Source organism: Scatophagus argus, chromosome 17 (genome assembly GCF_020382885.2).
Source record: "Scatophagus argus isolate fScaArg1 chromosome 17, fScaArg1.pri, whole genome shotgun sequence".
Classification (NCBI taxonomy): domain Eukaryota; kingdom Metazoa; phylum Chordata; class Actinopteri; family Scatophagidae; genus Scatophagus; species Scatophagus argus.
The window spans coordinates 3,264,137-3,290,656 of NC_058509.1; the positions used below are offsets into that span (position 1 = coordinate 3,264,137).

General features: G+C 43.6%; 1 protein-coding gene across 2 annotated transcripts; it reads left to right on the plus strand.

Moving 5' to 3' along the window:
* Positions 1-2,344: 2,344 nt before the first annotated feature.
* atp1a3a (ATPase Na+/K+ transporting subunit alpha 3a) lies at positions 2,345-26,520 on the plus strand. 2 transcript variants are annotated; one of them, XM_046417994.1, is made up of 24 exons: positions 2,345-2,428; positions 2,710-2,781; positions 13,200-13,313; positions 14,323-14,382; positions 14,562-14,765; positions 15,776-15,889; positions 16,248-16,382; positions 17,028-17,145; positions 17,699-17,787; positions 18,094-18,273; positions 19,673-19,871; positions 20,348-20,592; positions 20,726-20,918; positions 21,043-21,218; positions 21,532-21,668; positions 21,826-21,976; positions 22,143-22,311; positions 22,565-22,719; positions 23,463-23,586; positions 23,842-23,987; positions 24,152-24,282; positions 24,966-25,067; positions 25,314-25,405; positions 26,050-26,520. In XM_046417994.1, exons 2-24 carry the CDS (start codon positions 2,776-2,778, stop codon positions 26,076-26,078), a joined length of 3,069 nt encoding a protein of 1,022 aa, XP_046273950.1. In that variant the 5' UTR covers positions 2,345-2,428; positions 2,710-2,775; the 3' UTR covers positions 26,079-26,520. The 2 variants fall into 2 exon arrangements, with proteins under 2 accessions (XP_046273950.1, XP_046273951.1); XM_046417995.1 differs by having other exon boundaries at positions 2,394-2,540.

Genomic DNA, 26,520 nt, shown 5'->3' on the forward strand with positions numbered 1-26,520 from the left:
TACAGAGACCAGTGAATCCACAGTGGTGGCAGACTGACCACACTGGACATGGATAGAGCCCAGTCTCTTCCTGAGAACTGCTACTGGCTTAGTAACTCGTAACCTGCGCAGAGATTTGCTAGATTAAAATGAAACTGGTTGAAATCTTGATGGCTAATCCGACTGATTCACTGTTGTGACGTACATTAATCTCTTCAACACCATATGTTCCAACGCTGCCATTTAGCAGCTGGCAGGATAAAGATGAGACACGCTGCAGCTGCAACATAGCAAAGTTATCATTGGTGTCATTATGAAGGCAGAATAAATAACCTGACCTGCAGGGATTTGATGGGATTTGATGTTCTGATTTGATCTTTTTCTTGCTTCCTGGTTTGCTGTTTCATGCCAATGTGGCCAGTGTGGCCCATGTGGCCCATGTGGCCCATGTGGCTAGGGTATTAAACTGATTTTTTGCCTTTTTTCACTGTCCTGCATCTCCAGCTTTACTTTCTGAAGCAGCATGTGTGAGTACTGACACATTTTTTCTCAGTTTTAGAATTTGCGAGAAGAAAAAAACTTGGTGGTGGATGGTGCTGGCTGGCTGGTGGGGGGATGACAAGGCAGTGCAGAAACCAGGCCACACTTCAATTATAATAGAGGGAGTATTGATCCCATCTGGACACAGTGGCTGCCTCAAAGCTACACAACACACACACACACAGTCACACACACACACAGACGAGCCTGCACACAGCCTCATCGGCATTCACAGGCAGATATTTGCATAGCAACACACACGTCTACGTGTGCAGTGACAACCAGACATTTACACGCCACTCACTTGATCACTGTTTCATTTTCCCATGTGTCATGCAATATAGCATGCTTCCCCCTTCATTCACCTCAGTTAGGATGGGTGCAGGCGTGTGTGTGTGTGTGTGTGCGTGTGGCAGCTGCACAATATTCATAGCCTCTTGCTCCATTTGAAGACTCTAAAAACAGCAGTGTAATTATCTAATCTTGCACAGCAGGTGGTGCATACAGAAATAAAGCATGCAAAGCCACGGCTTTTCTCTGACCCTCCACGAACATCACATTGTTTCCAGGTGATTTCTGCTTTCAGTGTGTGCTGCTTGCCCTGTGGGCCTTGACCAGAGTCTTCAATCCCCAGGTTAGCGCTGTGTAAGCCACATTTATTCCAGTGAAAGAATGGCCGTTGGTTTCTTTGTGCCTCAGTCTTCTTGTTCCTCCTTTCTGTTCATGTTTTCCTGTTCTCTGACCTCCTCTTCAGCTCTGCTCCCTGCGCTGTCCTCCTCTTAAAACAATGCATGTTTGCTGTGCTACACTGCTGCTCACATGTGTTTGACAGATATCGCCACACTGATGCAGACTACATCCTACATCTGGGTTATGAGTCTTTTCCCTTTATGGCACTAATGATGCAGCTGCGTACTTTGCTGACGTTTTGTTTTTTATTTTTTTCACAGGAACAGAAAAGCTGCAATCAGAACAACTGCTGTCAGCTGAACAAAACTCCAGGAAGAAAGATGCTTCATTTCATCTAACTGAACAATCAAGATCAGAGACATTACTGTGTGATAAAAATGTACTGTTTACTGCAGTTTCCCAAGAAATATGACACATCTGTAGGCTAAGACAAAGCAACATTTACTGCCTAATAATTGATAATTATACTAGAATGGACACTTCTAGTCAGTTATGTCATTTTCATTCACCTTTAGCATTTTGTGACAGTTTCGGTCATAAACAGAGCTGTAGTACCCACAGGGCTCCAAATCCTGATGGGCCCCAGAGGGACCAAATTTACTTTGTCTGTAGTTTTGGTCATTTCATGAAATGCAAATTTGGTGGAGGGTTTTCACTTCTAAAGTACAATATTAACCCAAAACAGGTCCTGTGTCCTTGAATCATTCTGAGGGTGTGTCTCATCGAGGGACGCTGTGTCAAACTTTAGTTTTAAGCATTTTGTTGTTTCAGTTTATGCAGCACATGTGTGCTAGTCACATGTACTAATTCATGTCTGAGACTACAAATTTATTTGGTTTTGTATTTTATTATTTGCCCTGTAAATCACTGTTTCAACTATCAAATACCTACATAAGGCAGCATAATAGTATTCCTCTATGACAACAGTGAAATTTGATTTCATCACCTTGTTTCCAAACCCTTTTTCCACCTAAAAGCTGAAATTACGGGTATTTTTTAAGCTTGTTTGATCAAGTACATCCTGTATTTCAGGACGCAGTAAAACTTTCTCAGGGCACGGACGTCGTTCGTTCTTGTTTCCTCCGCGGAGTGGCTACCAGAGCATCCTGTAGTGCTGCGGTGGCCTGAGCACAGCCGCGGAGGGAGACAAAATCCGAAGAAGAAGCTTGCTCCCGGGGTCTACTTTCCACCGGCATCATTTGCGCCTTACAGGGAGAAGGTTGGTGAAGTATCACCAACGGCTGCGTATAATTTTTACATTTCATGTATTAAAAAATTAGACCGTTAGATTTCCATCTGAACGGGGTGCAGCTTCGATGAAATTTTGCCTTGTAAAGACACCTTAGTCCCGTTCCTCTTAATAATGACATTTTAGAATATTATGTTAGCTAGTTAATTTTGTCAGTAGAGCAATAGCTTTTATCTGAAGGGAGACATTCTTTATTTTTACTATCAGAGAAGAAACTGTTTTCTGTCCCGTCTCCCCGCCTTAAAATCAAGATATTCCGACTGAATCAGACCCGAAAGCGATCCATCTTCTGAGGAGACCCGACTGACTGCGCCAAGATGGGGGTAAGAGCCAAATCTCTTGATTTATTTAACCGTTACCCTGTAAAATGTCGGCTCTGTTAAAGTTAACCTTAGCTCTCCTGTCTGGATTTGGGAACGTTAACGGCCACTGAGTTTCTCCGTTAAGGAACGGGTTAAAGTGCACGGTGGCACAAGCACGATGTTAAAATGACATTGAACACGAAGGGACGTGTATGAATCGTCTAAGCTAGCTCTGCCTGTTGAGGTTGTGTGAAGGTTCATTCAGCGACGCAGTTTATCTTTGTTGTCTGTCAAACGGCTGTAATCGCTCCCGGCAGGTCATTAAGTAACGTTAGGTAGCTATCTGCTGTTGACATTAGTTGTCACACGAAATCAGTGCGTGGCAAATTGTGATAGCAGGTGGGATTATCGGACAGCAAAAGGGTTGCTTGATGCCTGAATTGACGCCTTTCTCTGAAGAGTATGTGCCGGATTATGTGAGCCTCGACTCCGACAGAACCGGTGCGCGGTGGTCAGCGTTACAGTAACGGTCCTCCCTAGTTTTTTACATCTGTAAACCAAATGACAAATACGTCACGATGAAGTTTATCAATCAAATAGCCATTTCCCATCCGCAAAATATAATTTCCTGACCTTGTTTTTTTCCTAATTTCGCTCAGTGGATAAGAGGCAGTGAGGTGTGCTTTGACGGGCTGCAGTTACTGTGGATTTGATCACTCAGCGGAGATGATGAACGTTTGACAGCCACACGGTTTAGTTTCCTCATCATTCACAGCAAACACACATCGGTCATATTGATCTTTGAGATGTCAGAGACGCTTTTTGGGCGCTGTAACGTGAAAGTAACGTAACGGGCATCTCAGCCTGATCAGAGAATGGGCCCAGTGTGCCGAACAACGCCATTTCTTAACACCAGGAACAAGCGATCGATGGGGTTTTGACGAGCTTCGGTCAGGGAGCGGCGGGAAGACGCGCCGGTTCATTCACCGCTTCCAGAACGCCAGATTACACCCAGCGAACATCTGGCACCAGGCGCTGGACCCGCCGTAGTCGGTTAAGGAAATTCACAGCTCTTAAGTATTGGTCAGACTGCATAATGACAAGAGTCCATTCAGAAATTAAATCGTTTGTAAATATAAAAGGTGAAATGCGCAGTTACGCACGGGAATATGAAACCTACCGGTGGTGAAAGCCGCAGCCCTGACTGCGGAATATCATGTCATTCCTCCAAATCTGACTGCAGCAACTCTTAACAATCAAATAGATACGCGCAGCCGTGTGCCTTCTCTGTTATTCCTAACAAAGGAGGGCTCTCAGGAAGTCGTGAATTTATTATTATTTGGAATATGAGGCAGCAAAGTGGGAAACCCAAATGCTGTGAACGTGGGGGCTGAGAATCAAAACCATCTATGATGATCTATGGTTTCTGTGGTTTTGTTCTCTTGATTTCCTTCCTAAGCCTTTGGTGCATTTTCATTCAAACGTTACATAATGCGACGGTGCGTCGTGCTGCTGCCACTGACGGTGCTGGGCTTGGTGAGGATGCAGAGGCAGCTGAGGTCTGGCTCAGAAATGGGCACAGACGAGTGCGTCAAAATGGTTCCTCAGCCTTGGTCACCCCCCCCCTCCTATAAATGTCTACGGGTGGGTCCCAAAGGAAGGTGCTCTCCACCAGGACTGACACAGGCAACACCTCCACCGTCTAGCTTTACCCCAGCAGCATCACAAAATCTCACTGATGTCAGGTCACGAAGGACATTCTGTTCCAGCCACTAAATTTAGTCTGCATGATGTCATTCTTAATGGAAAAAAACACACTGATACATGTAGCATTATGATAGGGTTTTATCCAGTGCCTGTACTTAGTAGTGAGGGATTACAACGTTATATTACTTTATGGAATTGCATCCAGCAGCAAGTTTTCTTGTGGTACGTGGTGCCTATAAATCTATGCTAACAGATACTGTAGGGTCACTGTAGCTACATTTCCTCAGTATCCATTGTGTTGTGGGCCGTCATGGCTAATGAAGTGGGGGGGGGGAGGGGGGGGGGGGGGCTGGGATGAGAGAGCTTTCAGGCTGGAGTCGTGGCAGTGGTGCAGCTCTGTCACGGTTTGCAATGCTGCCCATTAGATTGCCAGAGGGAAACCCGTGCACAGCTCTGACTACTGCAAAGAAAGAATGCAAGTGGTGTGTGTGTGTGTGTGTGATTTGCCACTGAGAGTGGTGGAGACAGGGAGCGAGAGGAGAGTCTGGTGAAAAGGATGGCAGTGGAGGTGGGAGAGAGCCGAGGGAGGTTCAGTTGGCAAGGCAGCTGGGGCCATTTGAGCTGGGCCAATTGACTAACAGGAGCTCTTGCTGCAGGAGGGAATGATCGGGTTGGTGGGTAAGAGGATGGAAGGTAGAGATGAAGCGAAGGTCAGCCACTGTGGAGAAAAACTGACCAAGATCCAGTGACTGACACTGAATAATGGCGGTGAAAGGAATGATAGTGAGAGAGAGAGAGAAACAGAGAGAGAGGGAGACAGAATGAGATGCTTTTGTGGTGAGTCACCTTGAAGAGCAAGAATACTGGGAAAGATGGAGGAGTGGAGGAATGCAGGAAGAGATGCTGCTCATGTGCAGTGATGTCACAGAGGGAGGAAAAAAGGTGGAGATTGAGGAGAAAAACAGAGAGGTGAACATTGAGATACAGATGGAGAAAAGGGGATATACAAGCATGGATGCAAATCACTCTGGAGGATGAAGAGTGTGTGGTGTGGTTCTGTGTGATGTGTGTTTGTATGAGGAGGCTCTCTTCAGGCTAAATGATGATGGGATCTCCAATAACAATTGTCTTTACTGCAATCACTGAATTCAGTGTACAGAGTCATGTAGAAAACACATCTACCGAGATGTATTACTAATTTAAGGTGATTGTTATCCTGTTAAGTGACTCATTCTAGGTGTGAAAACAAACATTTTTGTGTTATCTAATGTATGTAAGTTTTCCCACTAGCTAAAGCAGTTGTTGGTTTAGGCCTGGCACATTTCCTGTGGTAAATTACCGTAATGAGCACCAGTGTGAGGATGTGTTGACTTCATTTTTTTTTTACACTGAGTCACTGGGGGCCTTAAGCAAGTGGTGCCTTGATTAAGGCTACGACTAATGATTGTCATTATGATGCTGATTATTTTCGCCATTAATCGCTTAGTCTATAAAATGCTGATTATTTTCAACATTTTCACCATGTGAAAAATGGTAACATTTTGTCAGTCTGAAATGGCAATGCAAGGTCACCACATAAAAAGGTCAGGTGATTGGATTATATTTACAAATGGCCATTGGTGTGCAGGTTTATCATTTTATCTTCAGAGTTCACCATAAGTACTAGCTGTCAACTGGATGGCCGCTAATTAAAACTTTCTCAGCTGATCTTTTCTGGTCCTGTCACTTTTTACTCTTTGGGTATCTGCATGTTAAGGTAGCAAAGAAACGAGCTGAGCTAACATTAGCAGTTAGCAGCTTGGTTTGCAGCACCTGCTGGTGGCCTGTGTCCGCTGAAGAGTTTAATGTTTATTATCCTCTTCTGTTTCCAGACTTCAAATACAATCATTAAGCAGCAGATTTGCAGTACAAACCAACAGGTTAATGTAGCCAACTAAACAACTGTGCTGACTGTCAACAATTCAACATGAGTTCTACCTTGCAACATGGCTGTTGAGGAGCTTGTTCAGAAAAATAACTATCTTTAATGCAATATCAAGTTGAAATTGGTAGTGTATTTCAAGTCTGGCTATAGTCTATTTCCATTTCAAAGTTGAGACAAAAGATTTCAGTTTATGGATCATGATTGCAGTTAAAAAGATTGTGATTTTTTTTATGCAGGCATAAACAGGTGCATGCTCAGTAATCTTATTGCCCTCTTTTGATATGACAGAAGCTGAGCTTTAGAGACTGGAATGAAGGCACACTAATCCTGCTGTTTCACAGAGCTGAGATCACTCGCTTATGTACAGCTAACTGTAGACACATCATATACTGTATGATCTCCTATTCATAGACTCTGTTGCATAATTGTTCCAGTCAGTATTTCATCAATACTAACTCCTAGCCTGTCCTTACTAGTTTCCATCTGTGTGTGTGTGTGTGTGTGTGTGTGAAATAGTGTGGATCCATACCACTGCAAATCACTTATCAGGGTTTTCCAATGCCATTGATTCTGTTAGCTCTGTAGTGCATTGTGCACTTCCTGGAAAGCATGTTGAGGTCACTTTGACATCACTTCCTGTTTGCGGGGTCATTTAGTTGTCAAGGGTACACAACACTACTATTAGCACTACCATACGAGACGGAACAGGAGTGCAGAAAGGACTGCTAAGCACTGGTCTTTCTGCTTGTTTGTGTTTTACTTGCTTGTTTTATTATCTGGATTATGATATTCAATTTCACATTTTATCGGGCTGTGGTAGTCATGTTCTTACTGTGGTGGTCCACTACTGTGATTTAAAGACCTTAACAGAATCAGACTAAGATATAAACAGGGAGGTTAATGCAGAGGAAAGGAGCACGACAGTAAAAGAACCTGCAGCCACATGACTTCTTTTGAGCTCAGGGGACTGACGGGAACTCTGTGTTCTGTGAGATGAGAGCATGGGAAGGGATATCAGGTACAAAGATATCAGTCATTTATAAAGAAGCAAGACCATGTACCAAAGCCATCGGAAGCACCTTACAGTCTGATCTGATGTGGATAGGGTGCCAGTCAAGTAAAGCTAAAGTACATGTGATGTAATATGGAAAAATCTTGCAATTTTAGTTAAGAGCCAGCTAGTCGTCGGGGGTTACTGTTACTTAGTCAGGCTAGCGTCTTTGTCAAGCAGGGCCTATGACCAGCACCTGAATTTTATCAAATTTTATGAAATGACAGGACACCTGTACATGTACGAATAAAGCTGTATCTACCATACAGAAATGACAGGGAGGATGAGAGAGTGAGAATACACTGCACACTGAACAGTTAGTCTCCATAAACCTCACTGCAGTATTACATAATACACCTTCACATTAAGTGCATCATTAAAAAAATTCCAATACCCCCCTCATTTCCCTCCCCCACTGTTGACTTCAATTATTTAGATGGACCCAGTGGATTGGATGTTGCTAGGAAACCTCACATCCCCCATCTATAAACCCACTGGAAGTAGACGCTGTCAATCTGATTCTGTCAACAACTGCCATTTTACATCGCTCTGTCAGACACACTGCACTGCAGAGTGACAAACTGTTAAATGGTGGGGAACAGCACAAAATCTGTAGTCTGTGTTTTTTACTGTGCTGACAGCCATCCAAGCGTCCACTGTTCAGATACTTTACAGAATAAAATCAAAAACAAATCCAAATGACGTTACTAATCAGCGATTGTCACTGGATCCACATGCATACATGCAAGTTAAAACACAACTTCATCATCACGCAGTCTGCATCATGAGAGTGGTTCAGACTGTCTCCTCCTGATTAAACCTCGGTGCAGATGAGTAGATCAGAGTAGGAGAGAGCAGAGAAACAGATGGGCAGCCTGGAGGGAGGAGAATGTAAACAAAGTGGGAGGGTGAAGGGAGGGATAGATGATGGAGGACGTCTATAACTGTATGTGTGTGTGTGTGTGTGTGTGTGTGTGTGTGTCAGTATTTTCTAGGTCGGTCAGTCCACTGATCTGTGTTATAATCCATTTCTTTATGTGTTTGGTTACAATGATCCACTGTGGTACCACAAGAGCTACCAAACTATCCTGGAGGCAACAAACGAGCAAAGCAGCAAGATAAACTTGTGATATTTTGGTCATTGGAACATCATCATATTTAGTTGTAAAGTAGGCAAAATACCACACACTGAATCTGGCTAAATACCTTATGATTCAGCTGCCAGCTGGTGGATATGTCTGCAAGGTCGTATATTATCGTTGTTAGAGTTTTCATTTGATTGGCTATGAATAATCAATAACAGGCAACAATGCAGCCATCTGCTGCTTTCATGTAAAATGACATAACATAATAAACTAAATTCAAAATATGAAAGTTAATTAGGAAATCTGTCTTAGAAATACTGAGCTTCAGAACTGATGCCCTTTTCTCATTACTGCTTGTTTTAAGATGCTTTCCCTGATATGAAATCAACTTAATGCTCACTTTGATATGTTCTGTTTTCTGATCTGTGCCTTTTAATTAATCTTTGACTTATTAATTAATGTAGTTAGTTTTCAAACTGGGATGCACAGATCAAATTGTTCCTGTTTGATATATGAGATCTGAACAGTTGTTTCAGCAGGTTCATCCAGCCTTCTTCAGACCTGTGCTGCCCTGCACTGCCGGCCCTGCAGGATGCAGATAAAGCAGACCACAAATATTATCCAAACGTATACAATCTGTCCTGTAGCTCAGCACAGAACATCTGGATGCTGCTAAACCTCCTCAGATTTTACAGCCTGTAACCAAACGGAGAACAATGTATGTACATGAGCAAAAGGTGGAAGTATATGCAGGAAAATACCCTTGTGTTAATTCAGTTTAATCATGCATGACATGACATGTATATAATACAGTGCATGGAAATGATGATGAAATGATAATCCTGAAATGATCTTGCAACATTATGAAATATTATTAATTATTCTGGTGTAGTTCAGTAATGTCCTTGAAACTCAAAGACACTTTGAGTTGACAGGGATAAGGGTAATTAGGAGTTCATTTTTTTTCCGTTTCACTCATATACATTTCCCTGAATGGTCACAATATGACCTGTGTCCCCTGTGGGTCTGTAGGTGATTCAGTACAACCCAGGAGATTTCATTTCCGTGGCCACTGCCATTTGGGAAAAACCAAAACCAACACAAGATGGATATAGATAGCACTGACAAAAAAAACTTTAGTTAGGCCAGCTGCCAGTTTCCAGCTACAAAAACAAAACTGAACAACTGTGATAATGCAAAGTGTAGAAATTATGTGCCATTGTTCGTTGTTGTGTTTGCTGGTGTTCAGATGTATGAGGCTTCTTTCTGGCGCTTCTGTGACTTCATGCATCTTAAGATTGAGCAGCACTGAAGGGTCTGTTTTCGTGCTTGACTTGCTGCTGGCCTTGTCACCTCTGCAGTCATCATACTGAATGGATGTGTGCACACATGAGCATTAGAGCAGAAGAGAGGACGAACTGAAGTAGCAAATGTCCAAAAAAATAAATAAATAAAAGCTCATAGAGAGAGCAGAGCAGCTACTCTGCATGTGCAGTTTCACAGTTTTCAGTCATCAAGGTTTTTGTTTGTTGTTGGCAGTGAGAGCAGTGAGGTTTTGTTGTCAAGGATTGTTATCTTGGTAGGTAATCTTTCAAATTAAAAGTTATGCTAAACTGTAAAATGTTCTCATCTTTTCTTCTCAGTTGAAGTTGTAGCACAGAAATCTGACTGGTGGTTTATAACTAACAAGTCATTTAGTTAAATGTTTTCAATGGGACACAAAACACTTGCATTAAAAATACGTTTATTATGAAATTAGGATGTGAGATGCACTCTCTAACAGTTAACAGTTGAACATGTTAACAGGAAGTTAGGAAGGTGGAGAAAGGCAGAAACAGTGAATGTGTGGCTTATTGTAACTGAACATTTTACCTGATTGAATTAATACTTGTGTTGATTTTAAACATGTTCATGTCATATTCAGTGCAGTTGTGCCAGAGAAATGCAGAAGATGTTGCAGCACTGTAAACAAGTGAATGAGTAAGGATGAATGGAAGCCTGGGATGAAACGAGAGAAGAGAGGAAGAGGGAGAGAGTGATGGGGAGGGGATTATTGTTGTTCAGTGGGTTAATCTGTCAGTGTAGTAAACAGCAGTAATCTGATGGCCTACTGGACGCAACTGCCCGGGGAACACTGCACCTCCTGACAGATGGCAGCGCGCACACGCTCACACACACACACACACACACACACATAAACACACAGTGCACGCAGATCCACGGGTACAAAAAGCAAAACACAAGCATGGAAAAATGTGCACATGTGCAGTCAGACAGAAAATAAACGTGCACACCTGCACAGATGGAATAAAATCGCTCCCTCAAGAAAACTAAAAAGCCGTCATATATAACAGAAAACTATATATATACCAGTATAAACACTATGCAACGAAAATACCAATATGGATTCTTCTGTTCTTGAAGCCAGTATCACAGTTCTTGTTGCGCCTCCATCTTCCGCGTGTTGCTGTTGTGGTTCCGTGCTGGTAGGCGTCCTTCTTCTTCTTCTTCTAATAGCAGACTAGAACACTTGCAACACTTGTTAGGCTTACATGCTGCATCCTGGTACCTTTGGTACTGCAGAAAAACAAGTACTGTCACATTTTCAGAATTTCAGCATCCACTTGGAACAAGAAGCATCGGTTTCTGTGACATCGGTACACTCACATGAACAAGGTTAATTTCATGCCTACACTTAAATAAATAATTGAAAAACAATTTCACGTGCGCACACACTCTAAGTAAAATATTAATGCAGAGAGAGAGAGATGTATGAAGGGGAAAGGATGTAAAGCAAGTTGGCTGTTCGGTTGATTCTTGATAAATCATCATGCTGGCTTTGGGAAACAGCATAAATCAGCCATCAAATCAGTGCGAAACCTCTCAGCCGAGACTCATCCACATAAGAGCTTTCCCAAAATAAGTCTGCTCTCCCTTCTCATCATGCAGGATTATGCAGATTATGAATCTCAATATGTGTTTTTTCACAGTACGTGTTCTCACATTTGCATGAGGGCTGGATGGAAGTGAACATCTGCAGAGTGCATTTCCAGTAGAAAGTAGTCACACATTTTGCTACACGCCATGAAAATACTCTTTGGAAATATCAGCTAAGTTTGAGTTCAGGCTTAAAGTGAAATTTAAATGAATTTCATGAGGTCAAGAAGGCTGAATTTGTAGATTAGATATTCTCTATCAGTGGATTCATTTAATTATCCATACTTCCTCCTGTTTCCTAAATCGTATCACATGTAATAAATGGTCTCAATGCATCTTTGCTTCGAAGCGCAAAGATTCCATTACCTTTAAACGAATAGAGATGGGTAATCTCACAGAAGTATTATGTGTTTAATGTACTTCTGCAGTAGAGCCCTAATGGGAGCCTGGGCGAGAAAAGTTCAGCGTTTGATTTAGTCGTTTGAAACAAATCAAAACAACATGAACACCATGAAGATTTCCTCATAGAAATGTTCAGATCCTGCCTTTCATTCTGTCCTTTTTCCTGTCTCAGTGTGAGCCGAGCAGCTGTCTGACATTTTAGTCCTTTACTAGAAACCCTCGGGCTGTTCATCCTGAGTGGTGCATGCTGGGTAACATGGAGATTTGAGAAAAAGGTACTAATCCCCCAGGAGCATATGAGCAGTAGTTTCATCCTTATAATCTTAATGCAGAGAACACTCACTTGCCAACACTAAGACTTGCCAGAGATGAGTCAATGCACCCATCACACTCTAAAAATGGATTTAACCTGATACTTCTCGAGACCTAAAGCTTTGCAGTGTTTACTTTTGCTCATTGTGAGTTGTTGTTGCTGTCTTATCTCAATCATCCGAATAAACTTCATGTTTTAGACTGAAGTTGTAGTTATATAAAGAATTACAATTTATATTAGTGTTTTCCCCGAGAATATTATTCTTCACAATTTTTAAAAACCCTGACATTAAGACAAGTTTCGACCACTGAATCTCAGAATAATGAAATTCTACTCAAAGTTCCTGGTTATGCCAGATTTCCATTGACCACCAATGCCAATGTGTATGTGTAGTATGTCAAACATACAGTAGCTAGAAAGGGCTTCAACACTCACAAGGACACGCTTGACACAATCGTGAATATCAGATGATGCACATTACAGTTGCAGTCTGATTCTTTCTTTCTGTCCACCATCTGGCCCTTCATTTTCTTTGGATCTCATTTTCTCCTGACTGCATTTCTTTTCCCTTCTCCTCAGACACAGCAGCATCTGCAGTCAGCAGAGCAGCAGTGTAAATTGCAGTTTAAGTGGAGCTCTTGAGCCAAGCCTGTGCTCTAATGATGCCAGATCTAATCAAGAAGTGTCAAGTTTCCCCTTCCCACACCAGGGGATTGCATCTAAGTTTGGATTTCAATCTAGATGTTTTTTCTGGGTCTTATAATGGTGGAAAAGTTGAAGTTGACAGCTAAGCGTGTTCTTAATATCACTTGAAATGTATAAAGTAAAAGTAAAAATGTTCATGATACACCAGTGCTTAGTGCAACTTCATGGCTTTGATGCTTTTTCTTTGAGTTGGTGATTCGACTTCATCGAGTGTCTGTAGCAGTCTGTAGTAATTAATGTTGTCAGGTTAAGAGTGTCAGTTGTTAAAAATGAAATGATGTTGAAGTAATATGATCTTGTCTTTGCGTGTTACAGTATGGACGGTCGGACAGCTACCGCGTGGCCACCACGCAGGACAAGGATGAGAAGGAGTCGCCCAAGAAGAAGGGAGGCAAAGATCTGGATGACCTCAAGAAGGAAGTTCCCATAGTAAGTACACCACTTCCTGCTTACTGTGGCCTCACTGTAACTTGTCATGTAACTTTGGTTGTATCTTTTCACCCACTTGGATATCTGATTGCTTGCACAGAAGCGCCTGAAAAATCACATTTAAAATCAAAACATAAGTAGTCAGGCATAACAAAGGCCTTGACGTCCCAGCTGAATAGTGAGGAGTTCATAGAAAGAGTATCCTGGCCTCTCTCCAGCATGCAGAGAGCTCCGATCCAGCTGTAATATAATCTCTCTGTTTGAAAAGGAGATAACAGAGACATGGTACTCTGTAGCAGCTGGTGCACAGTATTGCTACAGTGTGGTGTCAGTTAATATGCCTGAGCAATTTAATCATGCTGTGGGAGGATTTGCTCCTGGATGGGGTAGGAAGCCAAACCCTCAGGATATCCCCTTGTTTAAAAAAACCACATTGGGTGGGTCAGATACATTGATCTCAAAGTATTTTCAAAGAGTCTTGAAATGCTTCTCTGATGAACATTTCTGTAAAACAAATAACCAAGTAGGGCTGAAACTTCTCCAGTCAAACAATACCAGCATCCGGCATCCAGCATTTTTTTTTTTGTTCCCAGAGCTACAGAAAATCTTTACCTTATGTTTACTTTTGCTTGCAGCCAATCACTGCAAGCCTTCTTTGATTTAATGTTACTTTTGATTGGCCAAGACATCGTATGAAGTATTGTGCTGGTATTGGTATCCCTTTAAGGGTACTGGTATCGTAATTGTTTTTGACCTGCCAAAGACCCACAGGACGGCGGGGTTCTATCTTAAGCATTTGAATTCATTTCCTGCTTTCAGTTCAGTTCCTTCAGTTCATAAATGATATTTTTGGAAAGTAAGACACCCTCTCCTGACACTAACACATTTGCCCTGAAATTAGTATTCTTCTTAACGTTTTACATTGCTTAATGGTATCAGTGAATTTATCTTAAATGTCATTTTTTACTTGACATGATAACTGACAGTTTAATGTTTTAATTCTTTGTAGACTGAACACAAAATGTCAGTTGAGGAGGTTTGCAGGAAGTACAGCACTGATATCGTCCAGGTAAGTTGTTGGACTTTGGACCAGAAATTTGACACAGTTTCTCCCAGCTAATTTTCCTCTGTTCACCTCTGTCCTTCTTTTCTTACTTACTTACTTACTTTTTCTTTTTCCTTTACTGCCTCTGCTCACCCATCTCTCCTTTAATCCATCTCTTCATTCTTTTCCTCTACCCCTCCCAGGGTTTGACCAATGCCAAGGCAGCAGAGTACCTGGCCAGGGATGGCCCCAACGCCCTGACTCCACCCCCCACCACCCCAGAGTGGGTGAAGTTCTGTCGCCAGCTGTTCGGTGGCTTCTCCATCCTGCTGTGGATCGGTGCCATCCTCTGCTTCCTGGCCTACGCCATCCAGGCTGCCACAGAGGACGAGCCCGCTGGGGATAACGTAAGCGGGGGGGTGATGATAGGATGAAATCTCAGTCCACTAGTGTTTGTGAAAGAAGACAGATATCAGAAACGTCTGGAGGGCTAAGCACATAGAGAGTGATGACTTGCTGCTTGTGTGTGTTTGTGTGTGCATGCTCCCTGTCTGCCAGCACATCGCTCAAACAGCGATTTGCTGAGTCACTACTCCTTAGGGTTGTGGCTGTGTCAGTGATAAAGGATGTGTCAGCTGTTTGTCCAGATCACACCAGCCGGTGCATCTGTAGTGTGACAGACACCGTCCTGTTAACATCCATTTTGGGCCCACCACAGGGAGCATGTGACTCCTGGCAGGGTAAGAGAAGGGCGTTCATGGGTCAACACTGTTTGGTGCTGGGTCAGAGCGCAGCGTAGAGCAGGGGACTGAGGCTAAACGTCGATGATGCACACAGCATGACAGAACAAGGTGCTTTGTTCAGACCACAGGGGGACTCATAGTAAAATGACCTCAGCCTCAAGTCAGCATGAATAACCAAGACTGTATCACACCCAGTTAGTTAGGTCACATGGCACAGGACACATTGTTGTCCAGTGCTGCATGGGAAGGTTATTTGAAATGCTGGACTTAGACCTTGTAGCCATTAAAGCTATAAAACATGAAATGATAGACTCACAGGCATAGTGCCACTAATAGCGCAGAGACATCCAGGTGTCCAGATCCAACCGCACGCTGCTGTCAGGTACAGGATGAAAAACGTAAAGGGAATTCTTTAAGACCATTCGTGTTATTTCTAGAATTTAAACTTTACAGAAGCCTCAACCTCCTGAAATAACTTCTTAACTAAAGTCCAGATTGTTGTCAGAATGTCTTCCTGATGATTTTTCATGTTCGTCTCTCTGTGTGTCTCCGAGTCTGTCTGCTTGTCTGTTTTTTTCTTTCTTTGTGATACATTTTTAGATAAAGGTGAAGTCAGTCAATTTATTTCTGCATTAAATATGAAAGGCTCATCTTTTTTCTTCCTCTCGTTGTAGTTGTATCTGGGTATCGTGCTGTCAGCGGTCGTCATCATCACTGGCTGCTTCTCCTACTTCCAGGAGGCTAAGAGCTCCAAGATCATGGAATCCTTTAAGAACATGGTCCCTCAGGTACTCGACACTCAATAGTTCAACCATGATTGTGATATGATTTTTTTTTGTCAGTAAGTAGGATTATAGTGCGTGTAATATGTTGGGTTCCCAAATTTTGCACATTTATTAAGTGGAAAATTCTATTTTTATGAGGCTTCATGCCACAGTTTCATCCTGTCACAGCTTTCATACAGTTTATTTCCTTTTTTCTCCAGTCTGTGATGTACCTTTTGGATTGTTTTAGATTTTACACTGATGTGCTGTTTCACCCTTTCTCTCACCTCTCTCAGTAGTTTATTTACAGAGATTTTGGGTTATTTTGGGCATTGCACATCTTTATCTCCTTCTCTCCCTCTCTCTCTCTTTCTGTTCCCAGCAAGCCCTGGTGATCCGTGAGGGAGAGAAGATGCAGATCAATGCTGAGCAGGTGGTGGCAGGAGACCTGGTGGAGGTGAAAGGAGGAGACAGGATCCCTGCTGACCTCCGTATCATCTCCTCCCACGGCTGCAAGGTGGCCTACAGGCACACATACACTGATTATACACACCAAAGGAGAAACCAGCACCTACTGTAAAGATCCTCTTGAGAGTTTGGGTTGAGTTGAGTCAGCTGCAAAGTATTTGGACTCACAGAAAAATATTTTAACGTATCAAAAGTAAATTATATTTCAGCTCATTCAATTCCATTTGCCAACTGTAAAAATGTGGTTGCACTATAGAAACTAGTAAAGGTGCAAGTAATTAAAGAAATCACCACTATTAACTAAACTATTAACTAAAACTTCACAGTTTGATAATCATTCAAACTTCATAACAAAACAGCTTTGTAACTTGCCCTGGTTGCTATCCATGTCCTGATTTCTGCAGGTCTTCATACAAGCCTGAATTAATCTCAGAATGTAATACAGACATTAATGAAGTGTGATCTTTGAAAGGAAACACAAAACCCTCTGCACAGCAACACAAACAGTCATTAGAGACACATCAAGCTTGAAAGAAAGCAGTCAAACCACAGAAAAACACAGTCTGTCTCTCTCTATGGTTCTGTGCTTATCGTGAAAGCACTCAGCCAGTTACTCCCTCGTCTTCCTTCTGCTCTTTTTCTCACTCTGTCGCTCTCACACACTAACCCACTGGTTTCCTCCTGCTCTGTTCAGGTGGACAACTCATCCCTGACTGGTGAATCAGAGCCCCAGACCAGGTCACCTGACTGTACCCATGACAACCCACTGGAAACCCGCAACATCGCCTTCTTCTCCACCAACTGTGTCGAGGGTAAGATCTTCTGTCCAAACCCAAAATCCTCATCATCAGCATCATGTTGACCACGTGCCAGCCACTCTCCTCCTTTGCATAAACATTTCTAATGTGTGTGTGCTTTCATCCGTATGGTTGCATGTGTGTGTTTGTATTGTTCTGGGTCGGTGCTCACATAGATCTGCAAACAAAGATGCTGCACATCAGCTTTGGCTGTAGGCCAAGGTCAAAGCGTCTGGTCTAAAGAAGGCGTGATTAGTGACATCACAGGTCTGCAGGGGAGCCTGGTGAAATGTGAACCCATTTAGCCTCGTACCTGTTCCCCTCCCGTTCAGTTTGTCAGATCACTGGTAGGCACATAGTGCTCCTGACAGTGACAGAAGAGGAAAACAATAATGTACAGCGCCCTCATGTGGACTCATTGTCATATTGCATTAAGTCCTGCACTGTGGGTCCAAGCGTCATCGCTCTGAACTTAAATGCATCTGTACTCACTGTCTGCACACTGTCCCGATTTGGAGACTTGATGATAAAGAATCGTTTTACAGAAACTGTTCCTCCCTTTCCTCAGGAACGGCGCGTGGCATCGTTGTGTGCACTGGCGACCGTACAGTGATGGGCCGCATCGCTACTCTCACCTCAGGCCTGGAGACTGGCAAGGTACTATCATTATGATTCATTATCTGACGATGGACTCTTCTCTCATTTGTGTCAAGCCACATGGTGGCAGTTACTGACTAACAACCTTGAATATATTCGTCCAGTCATTCAGTTGCTCTTGCATTCATTCGTTCCTGGTGTTCATTCCTGTGTTCAGGGTCAGCTGGCCTGTAAGAGCAGCCAAACCAGTGATTTCATGCATCAGGCCTCCACTGAAGTGTCACAGCTTCTTAGTTTAAGAATGACTGCTGGCATTCCAGTGAAAACAGTCTGTCCAATCCTTCCTGTTCTTCTTCTACTCTTCAGACACCGATTGCTAAGGAGATCGAGCACTTCATCCACATCATCACAGGCGTGGCCGTCTTCCTTGGCGTGACCTTCTTTGTCCTGTCACTCATCCTGGGTTACAGCTGGCTGGAGGCTGTCATCTTCCTCATCGGTATCATTGTTGCCAATGTTCCCGAGGGACTGCTGGCCACAGTCACTGTGAGTAGAGAGTGACTGTTTTGTGCTAATCTGAGAGGGCCAGAAATGTTAGTATTTCTTATGTACGTGTGTGTTGTTGTCCAGCTGTTTGATTCTTTCAATTTCAGCTGTTTTTCTTGTGTGTCTTTATAGTTGTGTGTTTTGTTTTTTCCTTGGTGTTTTGCACAGACTTGGGTCAAACTGTATTTTTATGTACTTCATATACTAGAGAAATCTGAGAAGCCAATCTAAATCAGAGAATATCGACATTCTTTTGGCCCAAATGACGTCTTTGTAAAACAGTCACAGCATCCAACTCACGATCATTGACATTAATACTGGACAGTATTCGTGATTTGTCGTAGCCCATACATAAGCCACACTCAACTGTAGATTTTGTGATTTGTGATTTTTCATTGCTAAATATATTAGTAGCACCTGTAGTTTGCAGTTTCACCCATGTCTGATGGCGTGTAGTGTTTCAGCTGATGATGTCTTGTTGTGTGATTTTGTCTCTGCTTCCTGTTTGTCTGTGCTGGTGGGAGTTTTTTCCAGTGTGTTGTCACGTTGCTGTGTGTCTGTGTGCATCTCTGTGTGTTTGTTTGTATTTCTGTGCTTTGACATTGTCTCTGTGTCAGTAGGGGTCTGTGGTGAAGGTGCTGTATTGTCTCTGTTTGTATATCTCTCTTTCCATCTCTCTCTTCTCTCTCCCAAGGCGGCCCCACGTGTGTCTGTGTGTCTCTTTCTCTCTCTCCATCATCCTCTTTGTATGTCTCTTTCTCTCTTCCAGGCCAGTTGCGGTGCCGTCTGCAAAGACAACGGCTAGCTAATGTAATGATATTAGTTTAAGACCGAATTCGGCCTCCTCTGCTTGGCCTTGGCTAGTTCTGTTTGGCCCATGGGTCTTGCCATACTTGGCATGATGACATAATGCACCGCTGCTCTGCTTCACCGCTTCACTCATTCATGCCTCATGTTCTCTCTGCATCGCTGTTTGCGCTGTGTTTGGGGGTTTTTTTCGGGGGGGAGTGTAGATTTTAGTGCATTTTGCTAGGGAGAGTCTTTCTTGTGAACAGGATAAACATCTCCAGGTGTTGGTTTGGTTGTAGAATTTATTAACCGTTTCAGGAACAGTATGGCACTGATGTTCCATACTGTGTCTGCTCATCATCAGGAGTTCACTTAGCACCTGGAGATGTTCACCTGTGCTGTTAGTTTACCACATAGACACTAATACTCTGTTTTGTTTCTTTCCGTTGTTTCTTTTCTCTTCTTTTGTTTTATTCTGTCGTCAACGATTCCTTTCCTTCCGTTTTTCCTTCTTTCCTTGCTGTTCTGTCTTCTCTCTGTCATTCCTCTGTTTCCGTCTTTGCTTTTGTCTCTTTCGTCTCTTTCGTCTCTTTCGTCTCTCCACTCTCAGGTGTGTCTGACGCTGACTGCTAAGCGAATGGCTCGTAAGAACTGCCTGGTAAAGAACTTGGAGGCTGTGGAAACACTGGGCTCCACCTCCACCATCTGCTCCGACAAGACGGGCACCCTGACCCAGAACAGGATGACCGTGGCCCACATGTGGTTCGACAACCAGATCCACGAGGCTGATACCACTGAGGACCAGTCTGGTGCGATTTTCATCTTGTATTAAGACAGTGTTTTCCTTAGTTTGTTTGTGGCTGCAGTTTATTACTGCTCAGCATCAAAATGAACATCTGCCAAGTGTCAAATGCTCAAACTCTGATCATTACTTTTTCGTTTTCTGTCGAGTAATTGATGAGATTGCCCTTGCTGACCACCAGTTAAATCAAAGCAAAAGCAATGCACTTTGAACAGGCCTTTCACTGAGTTCCGTTTTCAGTTCATGAATGGAACTCCGCAATTTTGTTTACATTTTCAGATTACTGATTTGAAACCATAGATGAGAAGAGCTGAAGAAATGTTTTCTGGCTGGGATTTAAATTTACTGCTTGCTGTCACAGGAAATACAATTTTGGGAAGAGTGCAGGGTCTGTGGGTGTAGTTGAGGTGGGACACAGAGCTGCCTGCTCAGTCCAATAGGCTGAGACGCCTCCTAATAAATGTTTTTTGATCATTTCTTTAGGCTCCTCTTTTGACAAAAGCTCTACGACATGGGTGTCCTTGGCACGCATTGCTGCTCTCTGCAACCGTGCTGTGTTTAAGGCTGGCCAGGAATCTTTGCCCATCCTGAAGCGTGAGGTGGCCGGCGACGCCTCTGAGTCAGCCCTACTGAAGTGTATCGAGCTGTCCTGTGGCTCCGTCAAAGCCATGAGGGACAAGAACAAGAAGGTGGCTGAGATCCCCTTCAACTCCACCAACAAATACCAGGTTTCTACCCTTTGCTTACTTGTCCAACTAACAAATAAAGTATATGAAGATTTTTAGTAAATGCCTTAAAACATGCAAAACACTACATCATTTTTGAATTGTTCTACTGCTAACTCAAACATGTTCCCTGCAGCTCTCAATTCATGAGAGTGAAGATGAAAATGACAACCGCTACCTGCTGGTGATGAAGGGGGCCCCAGAGAGGATCCTCGACCGCTGCTCCACCATCATGATGCAGGGCAAGGAGCAACCAATGGACGACGAGATGAAAGAGGCCTTCCAGAATGCTTATCTGGAACTGGGAGGACTGGGGGAGAGAGTACTGGGTGAGGATCAGTGGTGCTAATTTAACAGAAGGCCATGATCTGGAATTTGAATTTGAGCCAATCAATGAAGTTTTGGTATCGTCTTCTTTGTTCATTTTTTCTTCTTTGTCCCTCGTTCCTCCAGGTTTCTGCCACGTGTTCCTGCCGGAGGACAAGTATCCCAAAGGTTTTGCCTTTGACACAGATGACGTCAACTTCCAGACAGACAACCTCTGCTTTGTAGGTCTCATGTCCATGATTGACCCTCCCCGTGCTGCCGTGCCTGACGCCGTGGGCAAATGCCGCTCTGCGGGCATCAAGGTGGGCACCTTTCAAAGCTGGCATTTAAAGGACAGGAAAAGCAGAATGTAGCGCCCACCTGAATGTGAAGGCTGTGGACGGCTGTCACGCACACTTTAAACATTGAACAGAAACAAGAAACAGTGTTTTAGAAATAGGATTTTTTTCTCTTATTCTGCTTTGACATCTTCTCTCCCCTCCCTTTCGCTGTTCTTCTCATCTCATTTCTACCTGCTCTTTTCTGCTCTTATGTGTTCCTAAATTTTGACTCCTTCTTTCCGTTCATTTCCAACCTCTTCTTCTTCATCATCATCTTCCTCCTCCTGTATTTCAGGTTATTATGGTAACTGGTGACCACCCAATCACAGCCAAGGCCATCGCTAAAGGTGTGGGCATCATCTCTGAGGGTAACGAGACAGTGGAAGACATTGCTGCGCGCCTCAACATCCCTGTCAGCCAGGTCAACCCCAGGTGAGACCGAAATTCAGACAAGTTTTCTTGTGGCCTCATCTGCATTACTAGAACGTCCTTTCATACAGAAGTAACTCACTGTAGGCGTTTACTTTGCAGCTCCTTTATGTGGCAGGAGCTTTCATCATTTTTGTTTTTCCTTATCTGCGCTGTGTAGGGATGCCAAGGCCTGTGTGATCCACGGCACAGATCTGAAAGACCTCTCTCAGGATCAGATGGACGATATTCTGAGGAACCACACAGAGATCGTCTTCGCCAGAACCTCCCCACAGCAGAAACTTATCATTGTAGAAGGTTGCCAGAGACAGGTACCTTTAGTGTACATACATACACAGTACATATACATGTACTCCCGGTTAAATGTAGATATACTAGTACTACTGCTAATAATAATATTAATAACAATAATAAGTGCATGAGTTTTGCGACGGTGGAAATCTGAACCCTAAACCGTATCCTTCTTTTCTGTGTCAGGGAGCCATCGTGGCTGTGACAGGTGATGGTGTGAATGACTCTCCTGCCCTGAAGAAGGCTGACATCGGCGTTGCCATGGGAATCTCTGGCTCAGACGTGTCCAAACAAGCTGCCGACATGATCCTGCTCGACGACAACTTTGCCTCCATCGTCACTGGAGTAGAGGAAGGTGAGGGATAAGCGAAAGAAGGGAAGGTAGAAGAGAGCAGAAAAGAAAAGGGCTGCAAAGGGTTTGAAAGAGTGGAGAGGTGGAGGGTGAATGTGAAGAAAGAAAGGCGAGCTACAATGTTTTTTAGAATCGTGCCTAAGAATAATAGAAAATAATAACAAAACCTGAAATTCATTTGTGTTTTGCATACTTGCATGTGGCTCCACCTCTTCAGCTTCCTGCATTCGTTTATTCTCCTCCTTTATCCTTACAGGCCGTCTGATCTTTGACAACCTGAAAAAGTCCATTGCATACACTCTGACCAGCAACATCCCAGAGATCACACCCTTCCTGTTCTTCATCTTGGTCAACATCCCACTGCCTCTGGGCACCATCACCATCCTCTGCATCGACCTGGGAACTGACATGGTGAGAGACACAAGCAAATAACACAACCGGGTAGTGCCTGTAGAGTTACTGCAGTTCTCATGTGTTTATGTCCAGTCAGGCAATAGAAATGCAGAAGCCAACATGTGAAGCCAGTGTTACAATCACAGGTGGCCCCACACGTTCAGCTCTTTCACATGCTTGATCTTTGAACGCTCATGCGTGTGTGCATTGTGAACCAGTAAAGCTCAGCTGTACACAAACATGTGAACTGTAGAAATTCATTCATTCAGTTCAGCGTCGTCAGATTCAGTCTGGGAATATTCTGAATGTGACAGAAGGGGATGCTGAGCACAGTTTGTGGGGAATTTAATGAAATACAGCCAGTGATACTAAATGCAATTTCACAATTAATTTCCAACAGTTAAAGGGGATTGTGGAAGGTTGAATTCAGTGAAAATGTACAAACAGTAACTGTATATTTAATAGAATGAAAACATGTACATGGTCAAATTCTCTGTCACCAGTCATATCCACTATTTGTCACATTCTTCATCTCCATCCTAAATGATTGTTTAAGCATCACATTACAAAACATTGAATGATGCCTTAAAAGTATGTGCACAAACGAACACTAGGTGGCAGTGTCGGACCAGTCCAGTTTTTCACGTTGGCAAAGTGTAGCATGTTAGATTAACCCAAAGCAAAACACTCCAGAAATAAATGCCTCATCGTATACAAAGCAAGCTGTGGTCACCGCGGTAACAACAGTGTTTCTCTGTCAGGTCCCAGCCATCTCTCTGGCTTATGAAGCAGCAGAGAGTGACATCATGAAGCGCCAGCCCAGGAACCCGCTGAGGGACAAACTGGTCAACGAGAGACTCATCAGCATTGCCTATGGACAGATTGGTAGCTGCCATGTTTATGCTGTTCAGTCTATACAGTCTGGTTCTGTTTGTAATGTTTTATGTCCAGGAACTCATAAACCAAACTCACTGCCTTACACTGTTAGCTCACTGCATGTCCCACTGCTTCTTGGTACCAGCATGATTGCAGATTGCAGTTTACCATAATATCATAATACAGAATGATTATTGTGCTTCTACTGGATTTTACAGTGTCAGAAAATCCTAACCAGTGAGTGGCTAAACTCTGTCTCTGCAGGTATGATCCAAGCTCTTGGCGGCTTCTTCGCCTATTTTGTCATCATGGCTGAAAATGGTTTTCTGCCCTCTTTGCTTGTCGGGATTCGGCTCAACTGGGACGATCGCTCCACCAACGACCTGGAGGACAGCTACGGGCAGCAATGGGTACGAGCGGCCTGGCACGACTTCAGTGTTCCTCCGCTTCAGTAATATATGGGAAAGCTTTGTTTAAGTAACCCGATTTCTCACTCCTCTCTTGCGTGTTGTGAGGTTACTCAAAGTATTTCAAGCCGCACATTCTGTTTCTGTTTCTCCCTCTTTCTCTGCAGACCTACGAGCAGCGTAAGATTGTGGAGTTTACTTGCCACACAGCCTTCTTTGTCAGTATTGTGGTGGTGCAGTGGGCAGATGTCATCATCTGCAAGACCAGGCGTAACTCTGTGTTCCAGCAGGGCATGAAGTGAGTCGAAAAATTAAATGAATAATACAACCCAAAATCTGCAAGGAGCTTCAGACTTTTTATTCATTCGACAGGCAAACGACCTATAATGTGGATAATAATGATGAAGCAGTAAGATCTCAACTGCAGAGGTCATTTTCTCTCAGAATGCGTTTACTTCGTTTAATACCTTTAATTTTGGATGAATCTTGCTCTTTATTATCATGTACACAGCAGTTACAGTAAAGCAGCTGTTGGGAATGAAATTCTTTGATCTTTACAATATTGTGTCAAGTAAAGCGTCTGAACACTTCTTCCACCGTCGCTGTACAGTACATCGTTTGTCTGTGAAACCTGAAGAGGAAAACTGGTGGTGCTTCATTGCTTTGGTTGTTGCAGTTCTGCTGCCACTAGATGTCACTCTGTTCTGCAGGCAGCGTTTACAGTCCAGGAACACAAACCCAGATTCTGGTGCTGCTGCAGCTCTCCTCAAATTCTGCCTGCAGGATTCAGCTTTGAGGCCGTTTTATGATAGTAACCACAGAGTTCTCTGCTTCTAAAAGAGCTCAGCAGACCCACATGAGCCCACATGTCCCCTCATCATCTCTGACCTACCACCCTTTACTTTGCTTACTTTGTCTGCCACGTCTTTCTGTGTGTGTCCTTCGATTAACTCTCATCTTCTGGCATTTATTTTCTGTCAGGAACAAGATTTTGATCTTTGGCCTGTTTGAGGAAACAGCTCTGGCTGCCTTCCTGTCCTACTGCCCGGGCATGGACGTGGCACTGCGGATGTACCCACTCAAGTGAGTGACATCGGCATCATCACAGTACCACGATGTGCAGTCAAATCAAAGTACACTTACATTACATGCAGCCCCCTTTGTGCTAAACTTGTTTGTATTGTCCAGTATCACACATGATGTTTCAGTGGGCTACAGAGGCCCACAGCAGCACAGATCACAGCCTTCCTGAGTCCTGAATGAGTCCTGTCTTCTTCATTCCTTTTTGACTCTGCTCTTCCTCTTCGTCATCCGTCTGTTCTCTCTCAGGCCCAGTTGGTGGTTCTGTGCGTTCCCGTACAGTTTCCTCATCTTTGTTTACGATGAGATCCGAAAACTCATCCTGCGCCGAAACCCTGGAGGTGAGATAACACACACACACACACACGCGCGCGCGCGCGTCACGTGTTTCAGCTGCAGTGTTTTCACTCTGTGTATGAACCTGCTGCCTGGTGCAGAAAAGAAGTACACTAAGTTTCCCCACTTTGACATATTTAAAAAGTAGACGAAGCTGCCACTAAACTGCTGCCTACAGATACATTTGTGGACATTTGATATTACACTCTTTTGAATGACAGCGTGGATCTTTAAAGCAGTGTTTCCCAACCCGCGGTGCATATTTTACATTAGAAAGATTGTGATCGCAAAAATGTTTGGATCAGTTGGCCGCTCCGCTTGTCACCGCACGCCGCACGCACAGAGCGCCGATCGGGTGAAGCCGGATGGCCCGCCGCAGCACAAACGACAGCAGCTCCGCGGCACAGCGGATGGGAATCACTGCTTTAAAGCGTGAAAACAACAAATAACAGATTTGATGAAACAAACACTAGCTTCATTCATAATTTAGCAGCAGTCAGTTTAAACAGGTGAATATCATCCAGGACGGTATAGTTTTAAATACTACTCTAATGTGATATCAGTCTCTAAATAAACTTGTTTTGATGGATAACTTCCTCTCTCTTCTCTCTCTTGTTTCTCTCTTCTTTTCTCCTCTGCGTCTCTACAGGCTGGGTGGAAAAAGAGACTTACTATTAAATTATCAAAGCATCCTTTACTTCTCACCCCATCCTCCTCCCCCGAACTCATCCCCCCTTCTCTGTCTCCCTCTCGCTTTCCCCTTTCCCTTCATCCATCCCTCCTCTCCTGTCAACAAGAAAACTATGTTTATTTCTCCTCTCCATCCTACCATCCTCATCCCCTACAGAAACAAAAAATCAAACGCCAAGACGACGAGAGGACCAACGACAGTGGAGGAGAGGGTGGGGGAGGGAGGGGTGGCTTTGTTAGACTTCCCTGTCCTCTCTGTCCCTCTGTCTCCCTTTTTTCTATCCAAAGTCTCTACAGCACTAGTCTGCCAGTAACACTGTTGTGCCGATGCTTATTACTGCGCTGTTAGCTGCAGCCACTCTTCATATGTGTGCGACTACACTGCCGTGTAGAAGTGAATAAAGGATGTAATTACAAGAATAAAGACAAA

Bases quoted from the DNA above. Each gene is read 5' to 3' on its own strand.
- atp1a3a (XM_046417994.1), top strand. The intron at 19,872-20,347 runs GTGCGATTTTCA...TCATTTCTTTAG, and splicing joins TACCACTGAGGACCAGTCTG to GCTCCTCTTTTGACAAAAGC. The intron at 20,593-20,725 runs GTTTCTACCCTT...TGTTCCCTGCAG, and splicing joins ACTCCACCAACAAATACCAG to CTCTCAATTCATGAGAGTGA.